The sequence below is a fragment of the Enhydra lutris genome, unplaced genomic scaffold (genome assembly GCF_002288905.1).
Source record: "Enhydra lutris kenyoni isolate GAN:26980312 unplaced genomic scaffold, ASM228890v2 scaffoldscaffold26, whole genome shotgun sequence".
In the NCBI taxonomy this organism is placed as follows: Eukaryota; Metazoa; Chordata; class Mammalia; order Carnivora; family Mustelidae; genus Enhydra; species Enhydra lutris.
This window is the reverse complement of record NW_019154110.1, coordinates 10648899-10665255: the sequence shown is the minus strand read 5'-3', so window position 1 is coordinate 10665255 and position 16357 is coordinate 10648899. Positions and strand designations below refer to the sequence as shown.

Below are 16357 nucleotides of genomic sequence, written 5' to 3'. Positions count from 1 at the left end.
GTGTGTGTGTGTGTGTGTGTGTGTGTGTTTTGTTTTGTTTTTTTTTTCTTCAGGAAGTGGCTCCTTTGCCTAAAGACTATTTGTGTTGAGGAAGAGGGATGGAGGGGACCTTACGATTGCTTCATACTTGGACTAGATGGCTCTCTCTCTCAATTGATATATCATTTCCCTCTGAGCACAAGGCAAGGATAAGGATCCAGGAGAAAATCTCAGGTCCTGGCATCAAGAGACCAGGCCAGGAAGGCCATCCTACCCCACACCCACTCCCTACTCCTGGCTCTCTGAGGAGGTAAGGATGTCAAGGAGACATGAAGAAGGTTGGGGCTCTATTTCCAGAGAAGAAATTCAATTTCCTTAAGGGATCCAGACTGGTAGGATGTTATCTGTCCTGCATGGTCTCTACCAAGCTTGTTCTAAGAATCTGGCAGTGGAAGACCATGGTATTTGGCCTTTTATCACATTTCTTTCTCTCTTTACCTCTATCAGGAATATGTGCTGTTTTCATGCTTTTTGATAATCATGAACTACAAACTAGTAATTCACCTTCTACCCAAACAAACTATACAAAATGACGAAAGGTCAGTTTTTAAAAATAAGAAATCTGAAAGAGATGAAGTTAACTGTTCAGAAATTAAATATTACTCATTATCCTTGGAGAATAAATCACAATTCTGTTTTTGAACACAGTCAATCTGTTGTGCATTGGTTCATCTAAGTGATCTGATAGCGTGCTCCCCAGTGTAGGGGCCAATCTGGGAAGAGACTGGGAACATAAGGTAACATCCACTCCTATAGGCTTTCTCCTAAATCAGATTTTTCTCAGTGGAATTGGCTTTAGACAACAAAGGGAAAGAATTCCTGTTTAATTTTGTTCAGGCTCAGTACTCAGCTGAGGTAAAATCTGGGGAAATCCTAAGAAAAGCAGAACAGAGGGAACCACAGTTCCATTCTGGGCTCTGATGTACATTAATTTGTGTCTTGGATGATTTAAGTCTTCTTTTTGCCTTAATCTCAATCTGGAAAAGGAGGTCATTTTCACCCACTTTGTGAACAAGCATCATGGCAGTCTTTGATTCTAGGCACTGATTGAGAAAGGAGCCAAAAGCCAGAGCAAACCCCAAAGGTGCTGAGTTCATAGCATGTGCTGTTCCACCCCCGCTGGCCCGTGACCCCACAGACACACCTAGTATGTGTGATCTTCCTGAAAAACCGCAATTGCCTGAGGAGCATGACCACTCCTATTTCTTTCGTATTTCTTTTCCTATACCACTTGTTCCAAAAGGAGACCTATGCCACACAGATACCAAACGTGGCTGTCTGCTTCTTCTAATGATTAATGGGGAAAAAAAATGATGCCAGTCACCATGCTTGAAACATGCTTCATAGATTCAAAGCCAACGCACATTCATCTGATCTTCACAGTGGCTGGGTGGGGGCGTTATCCCCACTTCTGGATGAAGAAGCCAATGTCTGGAGGACTTACAACAATTTACCTGCATGCAACCTAACCGAAACTTGTACATGATTTTTATTCTAGATCCACTCTTGTGTTCCCGACCTGCCCTGGGCCAGAGCCTGCTTCCCATTTAGCAGACTAAGGATTCTTTCTCTAGTGCCAATTTGGTCAAGGTTAAATAAATATGGTTTTCTTCAATGCAGAGAGGAAATTGATAATGAGATGATTTGTAACAAATGATTAAACGGCCATCGCTTGGGAATCTCCTCCCTCTCCCCTTCCTATATTTCAAAAGTTAAAAGGTGCTGGGTGAAGGTGGGAGCGATATCACTTTCAAGAGAAAGAAGCTTCGGCCCCACACCCCTCACCATCCAGCGGTTCTGCAAACAGATGTCAGAGAGGATCCCTCTTCCTACCACCCAGTTACTCCGAAGGGATGATAACAGCCATTGGGGGGTTAAAAAGAGGCAGTGAACCCCCAGTTAATGAGTAGGAATTCAGCAGGCAGTGTAAGATAAATGGAGCTCTCTCTGCTTCTGCTGGAGTCAGCATGAACTGCGGCCCTGCGGCTTGTTTGTGGCAAATGGAGTGCGCGAAATATCAAAGGGCAGTGATCCAGAAGAAGACCGACTTTGACAAATTTTAAATTGGCCAGAAAGAAAACCAGCAAAAAAGGGGAAAAAAAAAAAAGAAAGAAAGAAAAAATGGGGAAAAAAAAAAAAGAGAGAGAGAGAGAGAGAGATAATTAATGCAATTCACCGTGTCCTGCAATTGTGGCCCTGCTGCCTTTGTACAGAATTAGTGGTAAAAACAGCAGCGAGGATTGCCTGATGCTGGGAGCAATTATGAGCCATCTAAGTGAGATGCTTATCAGTGGCTGAAGCTTTTAGAGCTCTCTCTCTATACAGTCGTGAGTAACTTGCTCTGGAGCTGCAGTTACTTTAATTAAAGTGTATAGGGTTGGTCAGAAGTAATTATCCTGTTTGGAGAAGAAAGAGAAAAACACCACCTCAACAATTCTGGGTGGCAATAGATTTTAGAAACAGCTTTGCCAATTCTTGTTGTATGTGTGCACTTCCCATAAAAGGATCAGGCCAAGATGGGTTAGAGTTATTGGCAGTTGTTACCTAATGGCAAACAATAGGACGCACACAGGGTTTATTAGAACCCCAGTCACTGTGCTTGGCTCAGGGCTCCCAACTGCTGGGACGTGCAGTCTCCAGAGTGCAGGCAAGCACTTGGAAGTTCTTGTGTCTCCACATGGTGAGCATGTAACGAGTCCACAAATGGTACTGTATTAACTAAGTTACTATTTGAAACATAAATGAGCTAGCATCTCTCCTTTTTATGCATTCCATTCACGGAGTTTCACTACCTTCTGAAGATAATCACTGTGTTCCTTTAGAAAAACAAAACCAAAATAAACCAACAAATACAAGAACCTCAAGCAATTATCTTCACTAACACATCATGGGGCTCGATGGGAGATCTGGGCAGAGAGAGGTGTTTTAAAGGAACTGAAACTCATTCAGTCTCTGGACTCAACCCAGGGCTCCCAGGCTTGAGTCCTGCATGCAAACTGCAGCTCTCAGAAAACGAGCAATGGAGTCGTGGCTGGAAGCATCACGCGCAAATGTGCCCAGGATTGGGCTACTGCCGCCATGGCCTCTGTGCGGAATCACACAGTGGGCATTCTTTACTTCTGTTTCTCTGGCTTGGGAGGGCCCCAGAACACCACCTGGCTAGGTCTTCAGCCTCTCTGTCCCATGACACTGACTCAAATCCTTCAGAAACGAGGCGGGCTTGTCCAAAGACACAGACAGAAACAGGGCACTGAAGCCTAGGATATTCTCTGCCTGATTAGCCTGCTCCCCAACAGCAACTTCTCGCTAACCATTCTTTACAAGGACATCCACAAGGCCAGAAAGATGGGCTCTGTGAATTATAAGAAAATACCAGAAGAAAACTTGGGTGACTTTTGCTTTTTTTAGGTCCCACTTTCCCTCCTGTTATATACACTATTTCATTCTACCAGGGCTCTTACCATATAGGACAGTAAATAAAGATTATCATGAATCTGATCAAATGCTTCAGTGCCTCCTCCTCTGGCCTATGAATGCACTCATTACAAATCAGCTGAATGGCTCATTGATTTGCCAGGAGGACAAGCAGACATACCCAATCGCTCAGCCAAGTGAATGTAGACTGGGTCCACCCGACGCATGGTTTTCACCAGATCCTTTCTGCGGAATTTGATTTCTACTGTCCCCTCTGGCTCCAGAACTGATCCCCTGGATCAGAGAGAAACAAAACAGAAATAGAGGCACTTTAAAGGAAGGAGACAACAGAATGAGGGCCAGTTACAATGTGCAGACCAGGAAATAACTTCATTATGGTTTTGGCCACCCATGGCTCACAGAAGTAACCACAGGGAGGAAGAAGGCATCAGAAAGTGTCTAAGCGGGCTGTGAGAAAGGCCAGGCAAAAGCAATTAAAATAATTCTCATGACCATACCAGTCTACTTCCATCTCCAAAGAGGAATACATATTCCACCATCTGCAGCCGTTACGGGTAACAGGAATCACATATTTTTCCAGGGGGCACAAAAAAGATGATGTGGGCACGGTAGCAGGGGAACAACATCCAGCACTTAGTCTCTACAATGAGGGATCGATGCTGATTGGTCCCACACACAGCTGTCAGTCTGCTGGCAGGACTCCCACACACAAGGCCAGGCCAAGCAGGAGAGAAAACACTCGGTCTACTGCTACAGAGCGGTCTCTAGTTTCTAGTGCGTGCTGATGATGTTCTATTACCAGGAACTTTACTCTAGACAAATTAGAAAAACCACCACCACCACCTTTTACATTAAAAAAAGAAAAAATTATAGCTAATACTTACTATACACATGGCATTGCATGTCCTTACATATAAAGTCCTTACATATAAAGAGGAATTGTCTGTGATCTGGTATCAGATCAGGGGCTAGATTTGGATTTAAAAATAATAAGTCTCGGGACGCCTGGGTGGCTCAGTTGGTTAAGCAGCTGCCTTCGGCTCAGGTCATGATCCCAGCGTCCTGGGATCGAGTCCCACATCGGGCTCCTTGCTCTGCAGGGAGCCTGCTTCTCCCTCTGCCTCTGCCTGCCATTCTGTCTGCCTGTGCTCGCTCTCTCTCCCTCTCTCTCTCTGACAAATAAATAAATAAAATCTTTAAAAAAAAAATAATAATAAGTCTCTCAGTATGTACTGCTAGCCTAGGGATTTCACCATAAAACTACTGGGCTCTCCCAAGTAGCTGTTAGAGTAGGAGGCTAAAATCTTGGCCAAAGAGAGAAACAGGTCCTCTAACAGAATGATCGGAGGCAGGAATTGGCATGGACAATGTCAAGGAAACACAATGTGACATTTACCTATTTTGGAAAGGGTTGAAAACAGATTGTGGAAGGAAGCTGGATGTGGTCTGTTTTACTTAAGTATTTTCAAGAACCACCTCCCAACAAAAGCCTGGGACTTTCTCTTGCGGTTCTCTGGGTGCCGTGAGCACGGTGTTTCTCCAAACCTCCTAGGAGGCCAGAGTGAGCAGCTCTGGGTTGGAATCCCAGAACGTGGCTGCTGTGGTGCCCCTCAGTGCCCAGCAGCTTGTCCCACAGACAAGCAGCAGCAGTTCAGGGCAAGTAAGACCGCTCCAGGTTCCTTGTCAGCCAAGGGCAGAGCTGGGTTAAGAGGCTAGAACTCCACAGACTAAGAATTTAGTCCTTCCACTCCGACTCGCCTTGAGCTCCCTCCGTCACATATCTAAGAAAGACAGTGAACAGGCCTATGTGCACAACAAATGGGAGAGAACCCGCCAAGTCTCTCCCGGTGCCTGGAATAGAGGACGTCTTGGTAAAAGGATCTGGGCTGAGGGATCACACTGGGAAAGCCTGACTCCTGCTACTTTCCTCCTCGTCCTAAGAGACACTATTTAGAAAATCTCTTTTTCTGACCGTGCAGCCCGCTGGGAATAGACAGATTCAAATAAAATTCTCTTGGTTCTAATGTTCTCCAGGAGGAAACCAAACGTTAGAGGATCCCTAGGGACAATGAATGGAAATCAAGAAGAAATACTACCTGCTCTCTCGGTCAGCGTACATCTCCATGTGCCGGGGGTTGATGGTGGGGTCGATCACAACCCAGGAGCCCCCCCGGAGCTCAGCCTGGGGAGGAATGTACACCATCACTGGCTGGGAGCACTCCCGTAAGCTATCCACGATGTAAGCACCGAACTTTAGCACTTGATCGTACATATCTGTGGAGAATGAGACAAATGAGAAAGTGTGAAACAGTACTTCCAAATGTTGCTCACGTCATGGCACACACAGAAAATAACACAGGTGACAGGCTGAGGGGTTTAGCCACCCCAGGTCCTGCCCTGCCACCCTGGAGACTGAGAGGATGGGCATTTCCATCTGTCTTCTGTACAAGACTACAGAGGATCTTCAGAAGCACAAGAGAAGGGTACCGTCTTTCACAAGACACAGTGTGCAAGCCCGACGGATTGCCTATCCACTTTATAGTCTTTTTGAATTGCTGGATTCAGGTCTCATCACATTAATTCACACTTGCTCTACAAATGGTGAGTATTTTTCATGTCAATATGTGATCTCTCTCACTACATTAAGTTTTCTGAAGGAAGGAACTATTCAAGCTCTTCTCGAGTCTTCTCATGATACTTAGAATATGCTAAGCTCTTAAAATGTGCAGCTAATGGAAACGGAGCCTTCAAAAATTTTATCTTCAAAAACCGCATCTCTCCTCCTTGTATCCTCAGTGTCTTGTCTGGTGCCTCAAGCACACTTAGTGCTCGGTAAGCATCCGCTGAAGGAATGAGCACACACTCACTTTGGAAGGAACATAACCAGAAAGAACAACAAAGTCCTTAACAGTTGCATTTTTATCAGGGCATCAGTGAGAGAAAAAAAACTTAAAATATATATGTAGTTAATGGCAATATCACACAGCCACATAAAAAGAAGACCTACCTCAAAAAAAAAAAAAAAAAAAAGACCTACCTCTTCATTTGGCTAAAGAGCACACTTTGTAATCCCCCCAAGGCCAGGAGCAGCCTGAAGAAAAGGCACCCTGGTGTATAAGTAAAGCAAGTCCTTGGAAAGTACGGCCAGTTATTACTTATTTCCCAACAATTTATGGACTTCTTCCCATCTCCTAGCTCCCTGAAGTCTACACAGGGCCAAAGTTTTAGGTTTATGATTCCAGATGTTTAATGACCACTTTAGTGGAACCACAATGGATCCTTTCTAAACACCAAATAGCAGGTTCAACGGAGTTCAAACCTTCCTATCAAAGCAAGGATCTCAATTTGGAATAAATCAATTCTGGAAATCCAAAGCAAAGAAGCATTTTTCAGCAAGTTAAGAGCAAACCCAAATAGAAATTGCTTTCATTGTAGTTACTGGCAAATTAAACTGCCACCTTCTCCAAAGTAAAAATGGCTCTCTCTATACAAACCATCAGTGAACACAGTTCACCGCAAAGTATGTGCCTCTCTCCATTGCCGGGCCTGGACTCTCTGTGACGACTTCAGAAACTCCAAAAACTCAGAAGTTGGTCCAAGGAAAAATTCCCTTCTCTATGAGGAATGTGTATGGTCACATACTCTGTATATATGATCAGAGCAAAGACATTTATTCCTTTGGGAGGAAAGCAAAGACCAAAAAAATTTACTGCTAATTACACAACTGCTGTACGAAGAGCAGGGAATAAAGGACTTTAAGCGCTTTACGCTAATTCTGCGGTTATGAAAATAATTGCTCAGTTCAAATTATTTTAACTTAATTAATTCTTTAGTGGATATTTCAACCAGTGTTACATAATAAAATAATTGTGTAATTAGCAGTACATTTTTCAGTGCTGCCAAGAGTACAGTCTCAGTCTCAGAACAAGTAACAGAAAGGAGTGGCCCTCAGTGGTATTGTGCGTAAAGAAATGGAAGGCAGATAAAAGGAGAAAGCAAAACAGTAGAAAACAGCACACAAAGTCATCCTGTGTGAAAGAGGAAAAAGTAAGGTAGAGGTAAATGAAGACAGTTTCCAGCCTCTTCCCTCACTTCTGTTTGTTGAAGATATATCTATACTGAAATCTGTCTGTACTACCTATGATGAACAGACCCAGCCCCCAGAAAGCAAGGATGGACTTTATTTGAAATGTATGCCCACTTATTTAAGTTCTAAAAACTCAAGTTCGTAGGATATGCAGTTTGTTTCGGAGGAAGCTGAGTGTGTGTGCACCTTTTGCTGTTGGGAAATGAACCTTGGTCTCTCCTTTACATCCCCATGGCTAGTCTGCTGTGTACCTTGGAGCATGATTTCACATACACACACAGATGACTTGTTTAATCATCAGAGAGCCATGTTCTTACATCCATGTTATAGGTGAGTAAACTGAGGCTTAGTTAAGTAAGTGAATAAAAGGCAGAGGTAAAATTCGAACCCAGATCTCTTGGGCTCTGAAGCCCACTTTCTGTGACCTCATTCTCATTGGGAGGGAAGAGTATGAGGCTGAGGAAATCTGCTTTCCAGCATCTGACACAATGGCTGAGTAAAATAAAAACCAGAAAAGAGACTGGAATAAATGACTGAAGATTTGTACATTTTGCCTGGATTTTTTTGTGTGTTCAGAAAAGTCAGAAATCGTACTGATGACCCTACCAGCTATGCGAAGGGCTTGGATCTGACTGCTAAGCAATTATCTCCAGGGCCCATGACTGTGAGGAGTGAAGGGGCATCAGGCTTCATTAAAGCCAACAAGCTTGGGACTGAAAACAATGCCTCCATCTAACCTGCAACACCAACACACCCGCAATCCAACCATCAAAACACCCAAAAAGCAACAAAGGCTGCTAAAATATAAATGGACACACACGAAACAAACCATACAAACAACATGCTCCATGACGAACCACAGCAGCCCCAAACCGCCCTCCTGAAAGGCAGGTTGATGCACCTGGCAACAGTCTGACATGCATTTGTCTGAAATCCCCTCTTTGAGACAGAGCAAAAGCACAGCCAAGAGTAGCAGGGGAGAGTGTATCCCCAAGGGTTTAGGCTAGACATCAGTCTAGGGAATTTTAAAGCTATGCATAAGCTTACTCTCAATTCTCAGGCCACGAGAAAGGCAACTGAGAATGGAAAATACTGATAGGTTCGTCAGCGGAGAGGCGGGAGCTTGGCACTTCCTAAGCACTAGGAGCAAAGCACATATGCATATGATCACACAGCCTTTCCAGTGTGTTCTCAGCATCCAGGCGCCCACCCTGCCTAGGGCCTTCATTGTTACACAACACAGATAAACCATGGCAGCCACATGTACCGAACAAGGGAGCAGGCTGGTAGGGTGTTTCCACAGTGCCCCATACTCTGGAAACTGGAACAGATCTTATTGGCTTGGGGCGAGATTATCCGTTAGAAGCTGCAGGCAAACATTAGACATACACAAGCTGCATATACATAGCGTGTCCCATCAGTTCATTATGGCCGGCTGACACAGTATTTCGACAACCAAGTAATCAGAGACTTTAAAATAGACTTTCATTCCAGTTAGTTTTCAATAAATGTTTTTTTTTATTGTTATTTATAACCTGTCCCAGGAAAAAATAATACGTATAACATGAAAAGCCAACTGAGAGTGACCCTGTAGCACCAGCAGTGAAACAGCTTAATATCACTGGGATTTGCATCCTATCAAGCTATTCATGCTGAGGCTGGGACCCTGGTGCTAATTTCTAGTAAATTTCACGCTTGATGTCTCCCTGTTGTGGGTCATTGCCGGTTCGTCTAAATAAACTGCTTCCAAATGGCTCTTCCATCTAAATATTCAGCCAGTTTTTATAATTTAATTTTGCATTATGCTGAATAGCCTTCCGGCCAGATAGAACTCATTGGGAAAAAAGCACCAATACCATCTTGACATACTTTTATTTATTTATTTATATTTTTACAGCTCGAATTAGACCTCCTAGGCTGACTAGTAAAGAGTTTTTTTTTTCCCTCCACTAATGTCAATTTTCAGCATAGCAAGAGCTGTCTCTAATCTTTTCCTACTCATTACACACAATTTTGGAGTCATTTTACCCACAGTGCAGTCGGCTCCTGGCTGTGTGTTTGTGTGCACTGAGGGATGGCATAATTGTTTATTTTCCCTCCCTGCATAATCCCCAGCCAGTATTGAAACCAAAACTGCAAACATCTCCCCAAGGGATATGGAATGACTCTCAGCTTAGGTCCCTTTACATGAGATAATATGTAGAAAACATCCTGACCTGTATGTAAATGTGAAAGGCATGTTCTTCCCCCAACTACGTTCACACTGATCTCTATCTTCCCCAAAGCTTATTTATCTTAAGTGATGTGTGAACGGATGCAGCAGCAACAAAATTCAGAAGGCAGAACTGGCCCTGGTCTGTATCGGGCCAGTAACTCATTTTTGACCAGGGGCAGGGGAGAAGGGGGATGGAGGAAATTATTGTTTAATGTGCACAGATTTTATGTCAGGGATGATGAAAAGGTTTGGGGTATATTTAGTGCTGACAGTTACGTAACGCTGTGAATATATTTAATGCCACTGAATTATACACTTACAGATGGTTAAAATGATAAATATTATGTGTATTTTGCTGCAGTAAAAAAAAAAATAAACAACTCCTATCTTAACTCTTAACATTTCTTGTCACAATAGTCAAGGACAACTTCAAAGCAGAGGGCATGTAGGTGGCTAATAACATCCTCAGAAACCTATACAGTCTATTCTAGAAATGTTCTAGTAGAGCTGGCTTGGTCCTAGGCTCTAAACTCTGCCAACTGTTACAGGAAGCCAGACAGATCTGCGTTTCTCTCCCAGCTCTGTCATTTTTTAGCTAAATGATCTTGGAAAATTTACTTAACCTAAGTCTCAATGTCTGTAAAACGCCGATAAATAATATAGCCTACCCCTTGGAAGGGCTTGTTGTGATGATTATGTACGATAATGCATATAAAAAGGTTAGCAGGGTTTCTGGTGAAAGGAGCTCAACAAATCTTAATTGTTGTTGTTATTCTTACATGGCTAGCAGCCAATATGGGCCTGAGCCAGAACATGCAGCAGAATTGAAGCTTTTCCTACAAGCAGCAAACTTCTGAACTCTGGACTCCTTAGGACAAAAGAGCCAGGCTGGCTTACTCCTAAGCAATGTCAGGAAGAGTGAAAGCTCAACAACCCCTGGGAAGAGAGGTAACTAAAGAGTGCTGGCATTGCCTTCTCTAAGTCTTAATGTAAATCTTTTGTTGTTGTTGTTGTTGTTGTTTTTTTTTAAGATTTTATTTATTTGAGAAAGAGAGCAGAGAGAAAGAGAGAAAGCATGTGTAGGCACCCACGCACAAGTTGTGGGGAGGGGCAGAGGGAGAGGGAGCAGCAGACTCCCTGATGAGCGAGCGGGAAGCCCAATGTGGGGCTCGATCTCAGGCAGAGGGGAAGGCAGTGGCTTAACCGACTGAGCCACCCAGGTGCCCTGCCTTAATGTAAATCTTACAGCTAAGAAATCTGGGATCAAGTGAAATTGGATGTTAAACAAATCTCACACATATGAATGAAAGGGCTTTCATGCGCCTCCTCGGGGGGGGGGGGGACACTTCAGTATATTCAGTATAATATACTCTTTGAACACTGTAGTATTTTGTTCAAAACCTTTTTCTTGACTCCTTGAGGCAATGTCTGTCTCTGACTCAGTTTTGTTTTCTCAGAAGTAGCTAGCAGAGTTCCTTGCACATAGGAACTCAATAAAAATGTGCAGGATTGACTTGTTTAACCTATACTTTCAACATCGCACAGCATTTTCACTGATTTATTCTCTTTGTCATAAAATAATCCACCTGAGAGTCTATAAAAGTATATAAACATTAATTTGCATGTACAGGCCAAGTCTCCCTCAAGAAAAGCGCAAAATGTGGTAGTTCTCCAGCAAATATGGGCAAAGGGGAAGTTGCAGCTTAAAAAAAGAAAAGAAAAACCACCTTAGTCTTCCGTATTTTGCCAGGGAAGCCTGGCGGTCCAGGGCTTTCCGAGCCAGACTAAGGGAAAGTTATTGGCACAAGGCTCTAATCTTTCTCCACACACAGCTGATAATCTGTAAAAGGGTAACTGTCTCAGGCTTCTCCTCCCTTGGAGGGAGAGGTGCTCTTGCCCCAAGCTATTTCTGGGTTCACTGTTTCACATTTTATAAATCCTTATCTCTAACCACTCTACTCCAACATTGCCAACTCCTCCCTCCTTCCATTCCCCTAACTCATTCTATTACTTCAGAACCCTGAGTTCTCCCCCAGTGACCAAAGTTGACATTGACCAGTGTATTCATCCCCTGCTGGTAGGTAGTCTCTGGTCTCCACATGGTCATGAAGCTCTGGCCACTGGAGAGAGAGCTTCGCTGCTATAAGAGGGCGAACAGGTTTTTTGGCTCTCCTGAACCATCCACAGTGGCTCTGCACAGGGAGGATTCTCAGTAAATGGTGATACTAGCTCCCTACATCACTAAGCAATTCCCGTGGCACAGAACTGAGCCTGTATGATGATGGTTTAATATGCTGGAGCCACAGGCCCAGGGCTGTTGCTGGATAAGAATAAAATACACCACAAATTACCACAAAGAACAGCTTCTCAGACAGAATTTGTTCGTTTTCTTCTGGTGAAAGCTAATTTCAGTATCTACCTTGGTCACGGTAGAGCATTAGAGCATTAGCATCAACAAAGAATATGCCGAGAAAAGAGGGACAGAGGCTAGCACAATCACAGTTCCCCAGGACCATAACAGTCTATCGTTCACCTGTGAAAGCTAAATCCACAACAGCAGCCCATCTAGATCACACCAGTAGACTATTCTGAAATTTTGCACCGAACTGAAAAGCACACAGTATTTTCCCCACTGAAGTTGCAACTCAGAAGATTTATTTCAGAGAAAGTATAATCCCCAAAAAGCCTAGCGTGACGGGCTATAAGGATATCCATTGGTTCTGCCCAGTATAAACCCTCCCTCTCCATCTGTAAAGTTCTGGGGAAACAGTTCAGCCCCTCCAGCCCAGAGCCAGGCCAGTTACCTTTCATTCCACCAGAGAAGCCTCTCCAGTTGGCAAAGACCATCAGAGGCAGCCCTTCACGGTTGAAGTCCTTGATAGCCTGATAGGTCTTAAACGCAGAGTCTGGGAACCAAACCTGGCCAGCCTGCTGGATTATCTATTGGGGAAAGTCAAAAAGGAAGACACAATTAACAACAGAGTTTGAGGGGGAATTTCTGCAAGGTGAACAAGGTTTTACTTGTTTACTTTAAAAATTCAACCAAACCAACCAACCAAAAACCACTGTTGTTCATCAAGAGGATCATCTTTGAATTCAAAAAGAAGAAAGGATCCTGGATCTTTGACTTTGTTGAACATTCCTTTTTAGTCCTGATTACACCACCACTCCTCAGTCAGAAGGAAGAAACCTTACTGCTTCTAATGGAAGAATGCAGTCTTGGGAATCCTCATTGTAGACTTCCTGAAGGCAACTTGAAGTCACTCAACTACACCAGTCCTCAGAACAAGCTAACTGTACACAGTCTCCAGTCCTCTCTCCTCTGTGCTTAGTACAAGCTTTCTCTGGACTATGGTTGGTCAACAGACACCTGATGTGACACTGCTGAGTAACCTCTTTCCTGGTCTCTCCCACCCCTCATCTTCTGACCCTTGTCAGGATGTGAAAAATACAATCTACTCTTTTAAAACGAAGATGAGTGGTGGTGTTCACATTTGCCATTAAGGCAGACTTCTTAATTCTAGAATAGCTCATCCATGTGTGTGTTCAGATAATCTGGGACCAAAGAGCCCACAGCTGCCTTCCAGAAGACTACCTCCCCAAGGAACCCAGACTGTTCTCTAGCATCAACAAGACCACTATAAAGGTCCAAGTAATTTTTCAGTTAGAATTTAGCTTGTAGTCCATTTAGAGTCATCTTAAAAGTGAGCTCATGGTGGTGTGCAATGCCCCCAGTACATCCACAGGCTGTGCAGAAGGGAAAGCCAGCTCCTAGCACGGGAGCACAGGGTACTCGAGGTTACTAACCTTGGCTTCAGAATCCAGGTTTGCAGGATCGGCGGGGATACTTAGTTCCACTGTTCGGGTTTCTACGGCAACTACTCCCACAGGTATTCCTCCTAGCCTACAAAAAATGAGCCAAAGAAGAACTCAAAGCATGTAAATAGTACAGTTGATCATTTCTTTTCCAGCCCTATATCAAAAGATTGGGGTGTGTGGGGCGGGGGGGACTGGAAACTGCAAATACAGAGAATGGGGAAGTCTGACTCTCCTAGGGCAGAAGACTACTCTCAGAATCACTCCTGTCCTCCACCACATAATCAATTCAAACCAAGAGTTGTACCAGGGGAGCTTCAGCATTTAGACCCAACAGTCTAGATGTGTGTGTGCACACACATATGCACATACGCACACACCTTTTTCTGTGGATGCCAAATGACATTTCTCAGCTCACTCTGGAGCATCTCTTTGGTGAAGACAGAGGGAAAAGGTCTGAGAGGTGGGAGGTGCCTGAAATTACACTGGGGAATACAATGAATCGCATATACCCAATACCCATCTTCAATAATCAACTCCTGGCTAGTCTTGTTTCATCTTCATTTCTTTTTTTTTTTTTTTTAAGATTTTATTTATTTATTTGACAGACAGAGATCACAAGTAGGCAGAGAGGCAGGCAGAGAGAGAGAGGAAGGGAAGCAGGCTCCCCGCCAAGCAGGTTCCCCGCCGAGCAGAGAGCTGGATGCGGGGCTTGATCCCAAGACCCTGAGACCACGACCCAAGCCGAAGGCAGAGGCTTCAACCCACCAACCCACCCAGGCGCCCCTCATCTTCATTTCTAACTACTTTCTCCTCCGTGAGTCCCATGTTATTTTGAAGGAAATATTAAGTGTATAATTTTGTCTATAAATACTTCAGCATTTGAAAGATAAAGACCACTATACTATTATCACAATAGTAGTTTTATTTTAATAAAAAGTCCAGAGTATTTTTGGGGGGGGGGTTGTGTAGGTGTGTTACAGAGATGATGAAAAATATATGCCAAGGGTACAGAGGTGGTTAAATAAGCCCTCAACTTTCTCTTTCACTGGAAAAGAGCAGTAGCACAGGGATAACTTGCAGTCATTACTCTTGGTGAAATAGGTGATCCGTATTGAAAGTATGCATTTAATTGCTAACATATGTTAATTTAAAAAACTCTTCAGGAGCTCAAAGTCTCTGCTGCACAGATGGTGCACGATCCCCTCTCAGCTTGGTCCTCAAAAAGATTTCCCGGTAAAAATCAGGAAGAATGGGAGGGAGGGTGAAAGTGGGGGGAGGGGCGGCAGTAGCTGCAGGTACAGGGTGAGTCCTTACTCTGGCAAATGTGATTCACTCTTCACTTTCTCAGCTGCTTCCTTGGGGCCGAGGCTGGGATGGGTTATAGTCTCTCATTCCCCCAGCATCTCCATAACAAACTTTTCCATGAAGGATGGTCTTTGGTTGTCACACTGGCTACTGGAAATGTATTCTTGTCATCGCAAGAGGCCTGACAGGGGCCTGAGTGGGGACCACCCACCCCCTTGTCACTTGCCTGCACTGAATCAGAATCAAAAGCCCTCTAGACAACCAGACAACGAGCAGGAGGTACACAGGAGGCTTTAGAAATATTTCTGTTCACAATGATTAACAATCCAACTGGAAACTTGTAATTGCAAAAGCCACCCTAAATCGGTAACTTATAACTTATATATTAGGGCCCATGTGACCTAATAAAGAACATCTTTATCCGAGTATTACAGTTATTTATTGAACTTGAAAACAGCTCAGAACAACTTCTGTTTTCTATTATACTTCATATAAATTTTATCAGGCCAGCACATGAAGATGCTACATCTTGTTTTATAGTGTGTCCCTGGACAAGGTGCCATGGAATAATAAAAGACAATTTACAGCCAATAGCACACATATTCCAAACATATATACCAAAGATGAGTTTTGGCAGCACTTACAGTAACAATCCCAGAAGAATACATTTATATTTATTTCTCGAAATGCCACTGCTTTTGAAAGAAGCTAGCTCCATTTGTGTTTTATATACTTGTGAGCATGTGTATGTGTTTGGAGTAAGAAGCCCAGAACTCATCAGATGGAAAGAAAGGAAGAAGTCAGAGTGAGTGTTGCAATAAACAATGGCAGAGCTAACTAAAGCCAAGCTTGACTGATCTTGCTCACATAACAATCCCTTTTCTTCCAATCATAAGTGTAAAGCATTATTCTCTTGTTTCCCGTGGGAGGATCTTAAAGACCTTAACAAAGGTTTCGCTTTCGGAGGCTTAAAATCTGTCACGTTTTTAACAGACAGGAAGACTGAAGCAGCATAGGTAACAGAAAAATTTTCAAAAAAGTTGGTCTGAGTGTGATGTCAGGGCCCCCCATAACAAACCGATAGATCCTGGGTAGGAGGGCTCTCTCCCTAGTGCACCCCCCACTCCCAGTAGGAATTTTATGAGGCACAAAAATTAGTTCTCCTGGGCCCCAGAAGCCCCAGAAGCCTGTGGTGAGGGTAGAAGACCTGAGATGTGAGAGAAAACGGGAGCTAGCCCCTGTGAGTTTCGGTATGGGCTGACTCCAGGCCTGACTCTTACTCAGAGTCACAGTGGAAGATCCTGTCTGTTGGATTTGCCATCTGATGGCTTCTTGTCATTGGCAGCATGAGACATGCTGACCTGCTGTACTGAGAGAACCACAAAGCCTAGAATTATTTTCAAGGCTAGAATCTAAATCTCAACCCAATGTGGCATGTTTGAGAATCTTGAGCAGGT

The 16357-nt window shown here is 43.7% G+C and overlaps 1 protein-coding gene across 6 annotated transcripts in view; it reads right to left on the bottom strand.

Annotated features, from left to right (window-relative positions):
- Positions 1–16357, bottom strand: part of LOC111151230 (acetyl-CoA carboxylase alpha) — a 288595-nt gene that overhangs the window by 21313 nt on the left and 250925 nt on the right. For all 6 annotated transcript variants that reach the window (XM_022509033.1, XM_022509036.1, XM_022509035.1 and 3 more), the window contains 4 exons: positions 13584–13680; positions 12581–12716; positions 5571–5748; positions 3635–3747 (listed from right to left, as the gene is read on the bottom strand). In XM_022509033.1, the coding sequence (XP_022364741.1) occupies positions 3635–3747; positions 5571–5748; positions 12581–12716; positions 13584–13680 (524 nt within the window). The remainder of the gene's footprint in view (positions 1–3634; positions 3748–5570; positions 5749–12580; positions 12717–13583; positions 13681–16357) is intronic.